Source organism: Leucoraja erinacea, chromosome 30 (assembly GCF_028641065.1).
Source record: "Leucoraja erinacea ecotype New England chromosome 30, Leri_hhj_1, whole genome shotgun sequence".
Lineage (NCBI taxonomy): Eukaryota > Metazoa > Chordata > Chondrichthyes > Rajiformes > Rajidae > Leucoraja > Leucoraja erinaceus.
In genome coordinates, this window is record NC_073406.1 from 26,395,116 (window position 1) to 26,411,894 (window position 16,779).

Sequence of the window (16,779 nt, forward strand, 5' to 3'; positions counted from 1 at the left end):
ACGTTGTATCTTTGTCTCCCACTCACCTTCTGTGACCACCTCATTTATCACTTATTTATGTATCTCTTGTCAGGTGTTGTGTGTGTGTTTGTGTGCAGGTGTGCACATGTGTACGAGCATACATGATTGTGTGTGTATGTGTGTGTGTGCTTGTGCATGTGTTGAATGTTTAAAGCGTGTGCGTGTGATGTGCGTGCATACGGTGTGTGTTTGCATGTGGTGTGTGCATGGTGTGTGCGTGTGTAGTATGTTTAGTATGTGTAGTGTGTGCATGTGTGTGCGTATGGTGTGTGTTTGCATATGGTGTGTGCGCATGTGCATGCGGCATACATGTGTGTGTGCGTGCGGGTTGCGTGTGTACATGTGCGCATGTGTTTACATTTCTCCTTTCAATAAGTTCCAAATGCCTCTTTTACACAGGCTGTTTTGTCAGTGTTCTGCTCCAGATAATAGATAACAGAATACACGGCACTGTGGAAAATATACATCTTCTAGATGCGCTGCGACACATCCTCAGGGACGTGACCTGGGGTCATCGGGTGCTTCGGGTCTCACAACATCAGACACCCTCGCCCAGGCGACCCAGCCGGTGTTGATCAGGCCCCGACCTGCATCCCAGCAGCATCTGCCCACAGATCAGCCATCTTAGTAACTACTCTGCAGGGGTTGGGAGATTCTAGTGCATGGAGGGACTGGGCTCTGTGGGGTGAGTCCCAGCCGGGCTCCTCCTGCATCTCACCAGGTTCAAGGCCTGTGCACTGCACTTGGTTCAGCTTCTCCGAGCCTTTCATTCGCGCTTATCTGCTCCAGATAATAGGGTGTAACAGATTAAATGTCATGCTAGTGCTGTATTCTGAATCTCTTCTGATGATCTATCCCATTTTGGAAAACATGGTCTGGGCATGTTATGAATCTGAACTCATAACTCATCTAAAAGGGGGCTGATGTGTCGTGAGGGCCGACTGCATCGACACAGAAACAACTTTCAAAAGGTCGATTACATTGGACGCCATGCATGTTCCAATGTATTCACTTTGTTTTTGCTTGTGAGACCATGCTTTGCACAAATTGGCTGCCATGCATGGCTGCCATGCAATGCAGTAGTGACTGCATTTCAAAGGTAGTCAATGAATTGTGAAGTGCGTCAGAAAGGGTGCATCCATGAAAGATATCGTATAAATCCCAGAGTTGGTCATTTTGGACTTATGAACGGTGACATAAAAGGCAGGGGGTTTTGTTGGTGTGCCCATTTCTCTTCTTTCTCTGTTTATTTAACATGCCTGCACTGGGTGGTGCGACTCCATTGTAAACAGCTATTTAGCAACGAGGTCCTGTGGGTGAGATCAGGAAGGGCATGATTAATAATAATGTAAGCAAAACCACACTTAAACAAAACCAGAGCGGCTCCATTCACATGTGGCAAGCTGTGTATAAAGAGAAAAAATAAATAATACAGCTGAGTAAACGTTCAAGAGAATACCGATAAATTGGTGCTGACACGGTGCACGTTTGAACTGCAAGTGACCAGATACCACTTGTTTAATCACTGAAGTGGATAAGAAATTTCTGATACCAGTGAAGTCGGTCCCAGGAGTGGAAGGGGTGGGACTTTGTTGACATTCTAATAAATCCCATGGAGGGGGGGGGGGGGGGGGGTTTAGAGGAGGAATGGGGTTCTGTGAGAATGAGTTGATACCAGGGGGAATGGACCATAGAGGTATGCAGGCAGGAAATACGGAGTTTGTACGTTCTCCCCGTGGCCACGTGGGTTTTCCTCGGGTGATCCGGTTTCCTCCAGCACTCCAAAGATGTAGAGGTTTGTAGGTTAATTGGCTTTGGTAAAGATTGTAAATTGTCCGTAATGTGCAGGATGGTGTTAGTGCACTGGTCGGCACAGACACGGTGGGCCGAAGGGCCTGTTTCCGTGCTGTATCTCTAAACTAAGCTAAACTAAACTTCAACACACATGCTGCACAAGTTGAAAAAGGTAGCTTTTCTAGAGCTCTGAGAGTAACAGGCAAAGGAATGAGAATGCCCAGCAAAACCTTCCCCCAGACACAATTATTTAGAAACCTGGTTTTACATTTGCAATGTTTGAATCTCTTCAGTGGTAACCTGGGTTAGTTTATAAAATAACGTCATGAAAGCTTAGGAAAGTATTTGAAAGTAGAACTTCAATGGAAGTGTAAAAGCAAACATTGCAGATGTGGGAAATCTGGAAAAGAAATAGCAAATGTGGGAAAGACTCATCAGTTCAGGCAGCATCAGCAGCATCAACATCATCAGCAGCACCAACATCATCAGCAGCATCAATATCATCAGCAGCATCAACATCATCAGCAGCATCAACATCATCAGCAGCATCAACATCATCAGCAGCATCAATATCATCAACATCATCAGCAGCATCAACATCATCAGCAGCACCAACATCATCAGTAGCATCAATATCATCAACATCATCAGCAGCATCAACATCATCAGCAGCACCAACATCATCAGCAGCATCAATATCATCAACATCATCAACATCATCAATATCATCAACATCATCAGCAGTATCAACATCATCAGCAGCATCAACATCATCAGCAGCATCAACATCATCAGCAGCATCAGCAGCATCAACATCATCAGCAGCATCAACACATCAGCAACATCAGCAGACAGAGAATCAGATGCAAGGTTTCAGGTTGACAACAAGCATGTTCTAGGTTGCAGAGTGGGAGAGAGATGAGAGTCCAATGTATTCACCTCACACTACTCGTAACAACATCTAATGTAGACCCTAGATACAGATAGGGTAGACAGTCAGAACCTTTGTGCAAGGGTGGAAATGTCCAACACTAGAAGGCATAGCTATAAGGTGAGAAGGGGAAAGTTTAATGGTGATGTCCAGGGTGAGTGGGTTCCTGGCCCCCACCACACAGAGAGTGGTGAGCCCCAGGAACAAATTGTCTAGGGTGGTTGTGGAGGCGGATAAGATAATAGTTTTTAAGAGGCTTTTATAGTGGCACATGGAAGTGCAGGCTGTCGAGGAATATGGATCATGTACAGGCAGATGAGATCAGTTTAACCAGGTATCATGTTTGGCACAAACATTGTGGGCTGAAGGGCCCGTTCATGTGCTGTACTATTCTATGTTCTAAGCAGGGAATTATCCTTGTCCCCTTTGTTGATATTTTCATGTTATTAAGTTGAGGTAAGTTTCTGCTGATCGGTGGCCATGTAGATCAAGGTCTGTAGTGACTTTAAAGTTTGTTCATGGAATGTGGGCACTTGTAAAAGTGAGGCAGTGACACCAGTGGTGGGTTCAATGTCATGTATGGGCTAGATTGACAATGAGGGGCAGGTTTCCTTTCCTGAAGCATGCTAGTGAATTACAATAATCTCATAGTTTTGTGGTTACTGACTGGGTGTATTTCCAGATTGATTTAATTATTTGAACTTAAACTCCCCAGTTACAATGGTGGAATTCAATCTGGTGGCTCTGGTTCGATGGTCGAGACTGCGGCTGTTAGTCCAGTAACTCAGCCACCTCACTGTCGAACCACAACCCAACTCCCACCCCCATCATCAGCTTATGCATCCAACCTTATTTACCAATGCTGACCAACTTAAAAAGGGCAGGATAATTATTCTTGTATCAACACTTTGTGTGTGTTCTTTAAGGATTTTTGCCTGAATCTATCCTCTTTCTGTCCAGGGGACCTATATTTGATGCAGGAAATACTTCACAACATTTCATGATATCCAGTGTTTGTATATCAATTCACTGGTTTTTACTGGTACCTGATTAAAGTTCTGACTCATCAACGATTATTGCCTGACTTTGAAAAGCTCCTTCAAACAAAAACGTAAAATGGTTTGGTTTTAATTTAGTTTTGTTTTAGTTTAGTTTAGATTTGTTTAGATTAGTTTAGTTTAGTTTAGTTTAGTTCAGTTCAGTTCAGTTCAGTTCAGTTTAGTTTAGTTTAGTTTAGTTTAGTTTAGTTTAGTTTAGTTTAGTTTAGTTTAGTTTAGTTTAGTTTAGTTTAGTTCAGTTCAGTTTAGTTTAGTTTGGTTTAGTTTAGTTTGGTTTAGAGATACAACATGGAAACAGCCTCTTCCGTTCACTCAGTCCACATCGACAATCAACTAGTTTTATGTTACCCCACTTTCTCATCCACTTCCTACACACTAGATAATTTACGGAGGTCAATTAATCTACAATCCCGTACTTTTGCGGAATGAAACGGGTGGACCCGGAGAAAACCCCCACAGTCACAGGGAAACTCCACACGGACAGCACCCGAGGTCAGGATCGAACCTGGGTTTCTGGCGCCGTTAGGCAGCAGCTCTACCCGCTTCACCACTGTGCCGTCCCTTTGTTTTGTTAAGACAAAGCACTCATTTTCTTGAGGGAACGAGAGAGTGATATTTGATTTTGAAGACTGAGGGACGTTTTTCCCTTTGAGAATAGGGAAGATTCAAACAAGAGGACATTACTTCAGAATTAAGGGACAGAAGTTTAGGGGTAATATGAGGGGGAACTTCTTTACTCAGAGAGTGGTAGCGGTGTGGAATGAGCTTCCAGTGGAAGTGGTGGAGGCAGGTTCATTGGTATCATTTAAAAATAAATTGGATAGGCATATGGATGAGAAGGGAATGGAGGGTTATGGTATGAGTGCAGGCAGGTGGGACTAAGGGAAAAAAAATTTGTTCGGCACGGACTTGTAGGGCCGAGATGGCCTGTTTCCGTGCTGTAATTGTTATATGGTTATAGGGTTAGATGGAGAATAAAAGGGAATTAGAAAGTAAATCAGACAGGTGGATTTGCTGGCAAATGTACAATTGTTACTGATTGCCTCCACAACGGGTGCTGAGCGGTTACTGAGACGGGCGAACCAGACGGGTGAATGCTCGGAGATCTGGCACGGGTGAATGTTTGGTGTTCTCTCATCTTTAAGCCACTTCTACTCTGTATGGGGATTGAGGAGTAACAATCTACAGTCCCGCATGCTACAGGGGTGTCCTTGCTCGCACACACCTTCCCTGTCCTTCACGTCCTGTTGTGTACTATTGCCGCTTGACATTGGGACAGGACAGGTTACCAGAAGTCAGCACAAATAAAAGCAGTAAATAAAAAATACACAAAATCATAGTTAAAGTTAATATCACCATTAATTCCTTGCTTACTGAATGATCATATCAGAAGATACATCTCTGTTTCTCTTTTCTTAGTTTTTGAAATGAATTTTGTAATTTGTAAAAGAAAATGAAATAAAAGGGCAAGGAACTGTTTTAAATGACACAGGGGGGACATTCGATTCTCCCTCAAGGAGTACAGGGAGGATACGCCCTGCGTCTCCATGTGTGTGTGTGACTCGATCACCAGGTCAACGGCAGAATGTATTTGTAATGAACTCCGCGGGGACCTGGGAACGGGATCTTCAGGCAAAAAAGACCATACAGTGAACATTGCACTGACTGCATTGCTGCCCCACACACTGCACAGCAGAGATCCATCTGTCTGCACAGGAGCAGGCTGCAGTCTGGAGCCTCTGTGCCTCTTTATCTCAGCAATTCTATATGGAACACGTTGCATACATCAACACACAGCGGTGTTATCCATGTTGTACATGTGATCACACGAGTGAGATGCTTGGTGATTGTAACGTCCAGGTTTAGGAACAGCTTCTTCCCTACAGCCATCAGGTTATTAAACACTACAACTTCCAATAAGCTCTGAACTACATAGACTATTATTGTTATTATTGCACTATTATTGTTTGTTTATTGTTTGTGTGTGTACTAGTGTACGTATATATATATATATGTATATTTCTATATGTGCGTGTGTATGTGAATATGTATGTGTGTATATATATATATATATATATATATACACACACTGAACGTTTTATTCTCGTTTATTATAGTGTTTACAGTGTACTAAACATATTCTGTTGTGCTGCTGCAAGTAAGAATTTCATTGTTCTATCTGGGACATATGACAATAAAACAATCTTAACTCTTGACACTTGAAATAATCTCAGCTACGGCCCGATCCACTGTATCACAAGCACATTATTTCCACTGTTTAACACTGGTAAACAGTGCTTGTATCTTACAAACTCTTCAGGAGGCGAGTTTTATTATTGTGTCTTTTGTTGAGTGCTGAAATAGTAATTGTTTTAAACTGAATTTAACAAACTGAGTGCTGCATAATTTTGGTTTAAAGCTTGGATTTAGTTCACGATGGAGCTGACTTGTTAAGAGGCATGGAAAGGTCCTTTGGTTTTTGGTGCCAGGGCTGATGTGCCCATTTTAACTCGCTGCTCTTATGAATGGCCACGGTGTTGAAATCTCTTGTAATAAAGACACAATGTGAGGAAGGTTCAGAGGTCAAGCCTGGCTGATGTGATTAGTGGGAGTGACAGAAAGCGCTTTCAAACCACTCGACGGAGCTCGGAGAGAAGGGAGAGGGAGATAGAGTTTCACCAGCGCAGGGACAGAAAGGGATGAAGAGGTGGTCAAGGGGGCGGAAGGCTCTGCCTCTGTTGCCGAACACACAGCCTAGTACTGCTGCACACTTTACAGTAGTTTGCAAGTTATCAATTTGGAGACCATTCAAACAAGTCCAGCACTTGAGCCCCACAGTGACAGAGTTCCACAACTTTAAGCACAATCACAGGTCAGCACTTTCTGATTTTATTCTCAGTATTACTTGAGGGAGAATCAAATGTTGCTCATGTCATTTTAAGCAGTTCCTTGTGCTTTTATTTCACTTTCTTTTACAAATTACAAAATTCATTATAAAAACTGAGAAAAGGGAAACAGAGATTTATCTTCTGATATGGCAGTTCAGTATGCAAGGATTTCATGGTGATTGAGGCACTTTAACTCTTTCATTCATGGTTTTTTTTTTTTTGCTTTATTGCTTTTATTTTTGATGGCTTCCAGGAACCTGTCTGGTCCCAAATGTCAAACAGCAATAGTACACAATTAGTTCTCTCCTCGTTCTACACTGAGGCTCCAGGCATAAGCTAGCATAACGGCAATGCCCTGCCAATTTAGGCTCTCTGTGAATTGTTAGTGATGGACAGACCCGACGTAGATTGTCCACATGAGCATTCCAAGATGGGGCATCAGTGAGCAAGGAACGACCACCCGACATTCAGAGGATTAATTGTGGTCACTCACATCTGAAAGGGGGCTGTGCTTTAAGTTTACTTTCCACATTGCACTTGAAAATTTAAAGCTGGTCCTTGCATGGATAAGGAGAGGAAGTATTCTTGGTGGGTGCAACAGAGATACTGGGTGGTTAGGCAAACATCAACATAGGTCAGGTTCCAAACCCACACTGTCAAGGACATTCAAGGTGTAAGAGATGCAAGTAAGATGGAGACTGACGGCGTTGGTTTATTATAGCTATGTGCAGCGAGATACAGTGATAAAGACGAAACAAAGACTAGTTCCATACAGGGAATGCAGGTGAATTAACTAATGGGAAGTCAAAGATGTTCATCCAGACACATGGAGAAGCTGCATCATTTAATTGTAATGAAAAGCAAAGAACTAACTGTTTGAGGAAAGGTCAGTGTCCCATTGCAGTGGTGTCTTGATACCATCGCAGCAATGATTGTGAGTTCTCTTCGTAATCTCCGTCCGAACACAAGTCACTATCACAAACTTTATTTATTGTGCTGACCTGAACACTTTTCAGTAAACTTCATTTATTGTTTTATATTGATCACTGTGAGGTTTGCTTTTAGCAATTTTAAAATACTGAATATATTAAATGCTAAGGAAAATAACCTGTTTATGAAATGTGAAAAGGTATTATAATGTGAAAATAATCCTGAGCCACTTGTTAGTTTCCTTTCTCTTGAGATACTTTGAAAGACCAAGCTAACTCTGTGCATGGGGACACTCTGGCCAATGCCTCCATTGCTAGACAAGGGGGCCTCCTAGTGGACACAATCAATACTTGCAACCAAAGCGTAAACACTCTAATCCCATTCCTGCTGAATGTGGGTCTCTAGTTACACACAGGGCTGTGGACTGTAAACTGAATTAACCAGTTACAAAGACTTTGATCTGTCACTTCTATCTTTGAATTTTGGATGAGAGAAAACAGCCCGAACTAGCAGCTCTCCACAACAAAGTTAAACCTTGTAGTGTAGAAGTTAGTTTGACCAGCTGATAGCTTCTGCAGTAAGCAGAACATGAAAAGGAGGCTGATCCACTCCCCTGTTGAGCTATTGCAAAGATGCACGTTCCTCCATAGTCATTGTATGTCTCGTCTGTCCAACTGTGGCCAGAGTTTGCTGCATTTGAATGAGATCTGAGTTCTCAGCCATTGGAGTTAATGATCTCGATCCATTAGCACAAATGTACTGTACATTAAATCATTTTGTTGGCTTGCTAACAGGAGGGTCAGGGGGAAGGGAGCAGTGCTGGGGCAGCTTTGAACGCTATGACTTGGGCTGGTGCCACTGATTGATGGATTGATGAATGAATCCCTCTGTCTCTGTTGCCTCTGGCTGGGGTAAAAACTCCAGAGTACGTGCCCACCTGTGTGTGCATCCTCTCCTGACATTGTGTCTCCGTGGTACCTTGACCCTGGTGCCAATTGGAGCTGATGGTCAGAGTGAGTTCCTGTCCTTACCTCGTGCCATTGAAGGTTGAAGGGAGTGCAGGCTCCTCTCATTCCCCATAAGCCTCCCCTGGCACAACATATTGCTGACTCGTCACTCACCCAAGCCGCATAAGGGCAATAAATGCGGCTCTACCCACAACCTACACCAAATAATATCAACATTTGTTCTTTCATTTCACTTCCATGTACATAGCTAGACCACATTCATAGCTAGATTCTTCATCCCCCAGACTTCACACCATTAACAACATTACACAGACAGAACAACTTGACTGTCTATTCAATGAGTACATCATTTCACTGTATTACAGGTATTTTCTCTGTTCCATCCACTTTTTCTGCTACTTGAACTAACTTGCTTTCTGTCTCTCTCAGTCGTGATGTTTGGTGTTTGACCGGGAAATAACCCTTCCACAGCTGCTGCCTGACCTGTTGAATTTTCCCAGCATTCTATGCTTTTCCCAGGGATTTATTCTTTTAAATGGCTATTCCCTGAGCCACTGCGTCCACACCTATGCTGCCTCCTCCCGCAACCCAGGGTGATTTCCAAGGAGGATTCTGTTTCTCTTTTGTGGTCCAAGAGATGTTTGTTGCCATTTGATCTTTGTTGTACATGCAAGAGATTTGTCTGCCCAGATCTCCCCCAGACACTGAATCTTTGGCACCAGCCCTTCCTAGTAACTCCAGCTGCAATGTATGTGTTGTGCTCATTGCTCATTGTTTTTCATGTCTGTGTGTTTGTGCATAATGTTTGTGCTTTGTGCGTGTACGTCTCACGTGATGGTTGTGTGAAGGAGATGGATATAGTCGTCAGCCCAATCGCAAATTAAGCAAAAAACAAATCAGCAACTCTGGTTATTTCCAGCTGGCACGACTATGATTGTCAGACTCTGTCTGGTGCCTGCTGCCACCGAGTGTAGCTGTTGCCATATTTGTGGGCGTGGGAGGAGTGGAAGGGTTGTGGGCAGGGGCATGTGGTTTGTGTTGTGTGTATTGTTCAATGTTCTCGTCTTGCGCAGAGCAGAGTAAAACACTTTCTATTTATTTTCCCCCAACAAATACTCGACGCTAATCCCAAGGGCAAAAATAAGCTCTGCTAACACTTAGCAGCTGATGTAATTGTTTTGACTTCAGATACTTTTTCTTTTCTTTTCCTGACCATTTTTGCCTCTAGACTCTAACCTTCAGACTGTGGCTTTGACCTCTTGGCGTTGCATCGGGAGGGTTGCAGGTCACTGGGTCTTTAGGGGGTCAACAAATTTCAGTTCAACTCCTATCAAATTTCTGTACCTGTTGAATTCTGTTTGCACTATTTGTGCTGCAACAGGCTAATCCAAAAAACTTTTCAACGATGGTAATAATTTTCATGCAAGTAACTGTCTTTTGCAAACACAGAGTGCTGGAGTAACTCAGCGGGTCAGGCAGCATCTCATCAACACGTTTATAAACTTGGTCTGAATGCTCTTCAAAATATTCCATCGCAGAGGCTTTGTTGTCAATGCTGACCTGTTGCTGGAACACCTAACCCAATCTCCAAAATGGCAGAGAAACAAGGAACTGCAAGTGTTGGTTCACAAAAAAAAGCCACATCGTTCTGGAGTAACTCAGCGGGACATGCAACATTTCTTGAGACCATGGATTCACCTATCCATGTTCTTCAGAAATGCTGCCTAATCTTCTGAGTTAGTTTACAGTAATTTACCTTATCTGAGGTACAGTGCAAATAATTTTTGGTGTATGCTCATGAAATGACTACACATGATTATACTCAAGGTGTCTACAGTGTACAGATACAGGATAAAGAGAATAACATTTAGTTCAAGATAAAATCCAGTAAGGTAGACACAAAATGCTGGAGTAACTCAACGGGGCAGGCAGCATCTCTAGAGAGAAGGAATGGGTGACGTTTTGGGTTGAGACCCTTCTGTCCGATTAAAGATAGTCCAAGGGTCTCCAATGTAGTAGATGGTAGCACAGGACTGCTCTCTAGTTGGAGATAGGATGGTTCAGCATCTGCAGTTCCTTGTGTCTACATCTTAATAGGACCATGGTTACTGTCTATGTACTCTTCAACCAGAAAGTTTGTACTGGGATTCCGTTTGCATGTCAGCATGCCAGTAAACAGACAATGACTTGGTGTGGTATATTTCATACATAATAATGCAATTCTATAGGTTCTTCATGAAAGCCACTCTGCATGTATCAAAGTGTAAGAAGTGTTTACGGGTGAACAGAAGCCTCGGTATCTGACCCCTTTCTGTGTTACCCACATTGAGTCCATCCCTGGTCTGTGTTAGTTGGAATGGCCATTTTAGATTTGGCAGGATGGATAATATGACAAAGGCCTGTTAGACTGAACTGAACCATAACTTTAAGGGGCAAATTGAGAACCTTGATGCTTCAAAATGACAGCGAGAGGTCTAGCCTGTAGCAGAGAGTTAGTTGCCATTGTTCTGGATGACAACTCAAGGCATGTTCATAAGCTTTGGAATAAACACTGTCCCAACCCCTCTTGTGTAAGGCATGGAAAATGGTTGTTCTCTTTCTGGATTGCAGAATGCTGTCAATCTTTCTGCATTTGAAACATTCAGATAAGGAAAGGGCCTGTCCCACTGTACGAGGTAATTCAAGAGTTCTCCCAAGTTTCCCCTGATTCGAACTCGGAGAATTACGGTAATAGCCGTTCGTAAGTGCTCGGGGGCTCTCGTGGACATTTTTCACAGTGCTGAAAAAACTTCACGAGTTACCGCGTTTCCCGAGTACCTGCCGTTAGTATAACAAGCCGCTACGTACATTCTACGTACTTACCACGAGTTTGATTTTTTTTTTAACTCGGGAGAGCTCTTGAATGACCTCGTACAGTGGGACAGGCCCTTTAAAATAATCGTTCATTTTGGGTATAACCATATAACCATATAACAATTACAGCACGGAAACAGGCCATCTCGGCCCTACAAGTCCATGCCGAACAAATTTTTTTCCCCTTAGTCCCACCTGCCTGCACTCATACCATAACCCTACATTCCCTTCTCATCCATATGCCTATCCAATTTATTTTTAAATGATACCAATGAACCTGCCTCCACCACTTCCACTGGGAGCTCATTCCACACCGCCACCACTCTCTGCGTAAAGAAGTTCCCCCTCATATTGCCCCTAAACTTCTGTCCCTTACAACCGTATGAACTCAATTGTGCACTCGATTCAGAATGATATTCAGAGCTACGATTGGCCTGTAGGGAGTCTTGTAAAGAGAAGTGACAGCACTGAGCTGCAGGAGAAATGGAAATCCCACAAATCTATGGGATCCCTTTTCATTCTACAGATCAAGGAATAATTTGCTATTTACATGATTTACTGTGCAACTTGACAGTCCTTTGTATATTCAGCAAAGTAGATAACTTCATTTTTAATTCTGTTTCTAGATTTACTATAAAGTAATTAAAGAGGTTAAATCGGGTGATGAGCTTCTTGTTTTTATGAAGGACGGTGTCTATCCTGATGGGACAATGCCACCAAATCTTGATGGTAAGATGGGTTAACAATTCCAATTGGGTCTCATTAAAGTGGGATGGTTTGAGTTTTGTAATGTCTGGTTGCAGTGAGACCTCTTCAACCGATTGTGATGAGGTGGTGCACTGACTCTATTACTGATTGTGTCCTCGTGGCCATGATTCAATGAGGTCCACGCCTTTGTTTCTCAGCCCCAGAGTACCCCAAATGTTAGTCTGGCCATCTCCCGAGAAGATGCTCAGAGCTTTCCCTCTTCTTCGGATGGACAATAGAGGAGGCATCAGTTGGTGGGTTTAACTTTCACCCATCCACTTCCTGGCACCTGCATGGGTGCCTAGCCAACACATCCAATGCACAGCTGGTGATGCTCCTGCAGCTCTTGCAATGGAAACTTACTCAGGGTCAACTCACTGCACCATAGTTCATTCCAACTTATTTTTTTGCTAATTTCCGTTTTCTCCTCCCTGACCTCATAATTGTAATGCTGATGGTGTAAATCCAACTCACCAAGGATGAAGGACAATGTGCAACAACACAGAGTGTTTTAAACCTCGTGCAGCCAGTGAAGTCATGTTTGTAGTGAAACCATAGCTGCACCATTGTGACTGTTCACTTCCTTACTGGTTTAGGTTTGACATCTAAATTCCATAAAGCTACATCCATGTCTAGCTGAACCTTATCAAGTTTCACGCTGCATGTTTGAACCTTGAGGGCTTTAGTCCCACTGTGTTTGAGGCCAGATCCATTTACAGTTCAATGGTACTTCACTGTTTAATCACTGTGTACAAACCTGTAGACCCTTTTGTCTCCTTCTGTCAGTGAGGACCTGGTTGATCTCAGATGGAGGAAGCAAAGTTGTTCATCAGTTCATAAGTCATAGGAGCAGAAGTAGGCTATTCGGCACATTGTGTCTACTCCGCCATTCAATCATGGCTGATCTATCTCTCCCACTCAACCCCATTCCCCTGCCTTCTCCCCGACACTCGTACTAATCAAGAACCGGTCAACCACCAACTTAAAGATACCCAATGACTTGGCCTCTAAAGCTGTCTGTGGTATTGAATTCTACAGTTTCATCTAAGTGGTTGGGGTGGGGGGGAAAGAGGAGTAGGAGATCAAAGGGAGATATCTGCAAGGCTTTGCTCCAATAGCCCACTCTGAGTGGTGCACAGTGTGAAGAGGGACCTGAGCTGCTGTGCCACCACACACCGTCAAGGCTCATGTATGCTTCAGAATGTTGACAGGGTCAGCGGTCAGCTGCCTTATCTCATGAGGGAAGAACTTCAGGACTACAAAATAAGTCTTGGGCAGTACAAGGGAACATAGTATAGAACAAGAAGAGAAGCAGACAGTGAAGTTTGAATAACCTGCACAGAGTCCAGTCCCTGGAGGAGCTGGCTTCATAGATCAGAGTACAATCAACACACAACTCTGCTCTTTTACACTCCCTTAAAAAAAAACCCATTAAGGCCTGATTTATTTTTTTTACTCACATTCCTCTTTTGTCCCAAGTGCTGTTAAGAAAAGTCAAGATAGTCAGGCAATGTCTCAGAGGGGATAGTGGGGGAGGGAGAGGGGGGAGACGGGGGGGGGGGGGGGGGGAGTGCTACACTGGTCTGGCTACTGTTGAAGCAACAAGTGAGGGAGCAGAGCTGGGGCAGACGTGACCCCTTCACACCAGTTGTTATTCTGGAAAATTTACAGCATCCAGAGGATTGTTTGACTTGGCACAGGCATCAGGATGCTTCCTCATAAGCTCAATAATAGCTGCTCCCTTTCTTTAATTTGTTTGAACTTGGACTGCAATAATTTATGCTTGTACAGTACAGGCCTGTGTTGCAATCGGCCTGCCTGCACAGTTTTCTGCATGGCTTTATCTGGCTCCCAGCTAAACACTTTGCCTCATTTCTGAATCTCCCCTCGCGCCTGCTTGCTCCCCCCTGGGCGGGCGGGTGACCTTGGCAGAGGAGCAGAGGTACCGCTGTGGGGACTGTGACGAGCTGTTCCGCTCGAAGGTGGCACTGCGGCGGCACCAGGCGTATGCCTGCAACAACGCCAACGCCATCTTCACCACCATCAACGAGGAGTTCAAGCAGGGCCAGCTGGACGATGGGCAGCTGCACGAATGCAAGGACTGTGACCGCATATTCCCCAACGAATACAGGTAGGTCTGCTGGCTGCCTCACGAGTAAGAAGTGGGTGGAGGGGGCGACGGGGGGTGGAGAGAGGGGGGGGGGGGGGGGGGGGGGGGGGTTTAACCCCCTCACCACCAGCGCCACTGATGCTGCCACTTGTTGCAGTGTATAAAGAACAGCTGTATCCCTGTCGAAGATAGACATCCCTCCAAGCACACAGCTGCTCGAACAGGTGGAGCTTTAAGACAGACAATTGGCCTCTGCATCAGGTTGCCAGTATTCAGATTTTTTTTGAACCAAAGATGTTCCAACTTCTTTTTTATTGTTTGCATAAATTCTGATTTATTTACCTTTTTTACATTTTAATTGAAAAATCTGGGCATTTGTCTTTAGCAACAGGGGCCACACACAAGAAAGATAAGTGACAGAGTTTACACAAGGATTTGTAGCAGTACCCACAGCAACTTTATCATAAGGTTGGGCTGATCATTCCTAACCAATCCATGTAGAAATACCTCACATGTCCCCATGGGGCATTCAAATGCTTCCTGAACAGTTCCAGGGTTCATACTTCCAATAAGTCTCTGGGAAGCCTATTTCTTGCGAAGAAGCTATCACTTAGACTTTGACCCTGTGCCTCGTTGACACATGTCTATTCTTTAACTTGAAGTACTCATAGATATCATTTTACTGCCTCGTTGATCAATTACTTGACAGAAAGAATGGATTAGAAGGAGCGCAGCATTTTAATGCATTACAGGGCAGATAGAGTCTGCGTTTAGCACATGAGTATTCACCCATTCAAAGCTTTTAGACCTAATTCCACGCTATGCTATTTTAGCACAGATGTTAAAACTGAGTGGCAAATACAACAGAGGCAAAAGCAATTTCTCTAGTTAAAAATACCGATGTTGAGAAATTGTTTGAAGTGAACGATGTCCTTATCACTTGGTGCAGTTTAAATGCAAACAGCTCATTCATTAGTTGAGTTAAGTTCTATTAAACGTGCATTAATTATGGTTTCTCCGTGCCTCTGGGATTAATTTGAAAAGGTTCAGTCCCTCCCTGCTGAAACTTCCAGCAATTTAGCAAGATGAAGTTTTTGTTTGCCATTCTCTTTCAAGTGGATTTGGGGGGAGGGGGAATAGAAGGGAAGTCATTTGTAAATGGGTAGTGTTTATAGAAGCTGCAATGTACTTACAGTCATTTCCTGAAAGTCTGTTCAGCTATAATAGTTAATAATGAGAATATATTATTGAAGTGAATGATACAGTCGTTTATAAATGCAGCCTGTAGCACATTTGCAAATGGATTGTTCTCAGATTGCAGTTCCCAGTCTGTTAGTCGCTGATTGCAGTGACGGCTCGGAACAATCCCTCCTTATTTGGTAATTATTTGACTCTAAACTTGCGCTCTTTTTGTTGTCGACTTTCTGATTTTCTTCCCGCGAATGTTGTTCTCTGGCATGACCTTTTATTTTTGTTCCCCGCTATTTTTTTCTTCCCAACTCACACATGAATCCCTTCCCCTGCTCTCCTCATCCCACCCAGCATCATTATTGAGTGTCAGTGTAGTGTTCAACCACTGCCTGGTGATACCTTTACTGGCAACACTGAGCAATGCTACTGCTCAGCCTAGTCCACCAACTAACACACTGGCGAATGTGTAGCTCTGGACTAGCAAGACTATCTGCCTCCGTCCTGAGGATGGGTCCCGACCTGAAACATCACCTATTCCTTTTCTGCCTGACCCGCTGAGTTACTCCAGGTTTTTGTGTCTATCTTTGGTGTAAACCAGCAGTTCCTTCCTTCACAAAACTACCTGCAATACCCCAACTGCTCAGTAACTGAGTGCAGCAAAGTTAGGGTTCATCCTAGGATTCTCAGCTCCAAGCATCACAAAGGGTGAAGCAGATACCTTCAGTTGTGAAATAAGTCGTGTCCGACCTTGTAAAGTGCGGACTCACCTCGGAGTTAAAAGGTTCTTTGTCTCATTGTTCCTGTTTGTGCAGCCTAGAACAACACATGATAATTCACAGTGAAGAACGTGAATATAAGTGTGACCAATGTCCAAAGGCCTTCAATTGGAAGTCAAACCTTATTCGCCATCAAATGTCACATGACAGCGGAAAACGCTTTGAGTGTGAAAATTGTGATAAGGTAAGGTTGAAGGTAAGAAGACTCCAAACTTTCATTGTCTCATATTGTTAAGAGAATTGCTCTGCGGCTTGAGTTAAAGTGGTACAATGGAACTGGACGTTTTGCGCATTGGAGTTACGTTTAATAGGGATACTGGTTAAGTGGAATTCAGATCATTATGAGTGTCACTCACTATTTCATCTTGTAAAGCCATTGAAATCCAAACAGTTCAATAGAAATAATCTGGCAAAGGTTATATTTTATATCCGCTGTGACCTTGTAATCAGCCAGATTTCCATTGTACCACATAGCTCAGATTTTGTACTATGTCGTTTGGATAATTTTAGAA

The 16,779-nt window shown here is 43.5% G+C and overlaps 1 protein-coding gene across 5 annotated transcripts in view; it reads left to right on the forward strand.

The window, feature by feature from the left end:
• The window catches only part of prdm16 (PR domain containing 16), a 733,455-nt gene that overhangs the window by 627,200 nt on the left and 89,476 nt on the right, over positions 1 to 16,779 (forward strand). For 4 of the 5 annotated variants that reach the window (XM_055659693.1, XM_055659694.1, XM_055659696.1 and 1 more), the window contains exons 4-6: positions 12,070 to 12,172; positions 14,123 to 14,321; positions 16,304 to 16,463. In XM_055659693.1, the coding sequence (XP_055515668.1) occupies positions 12,070 to 12,172; positions 14,123 to 14,321; positions 16,304 to 16,463 (462 nt within the window). The remainder of the gene's footprint in view (positions 1 to 12,069; positions 12,173 to 14,122; positions 14,322 to 16,303; positions 16,464 to 16,779) is intronic. The other variant, XM_055659695.1, reaches the window with a different exon arrangement.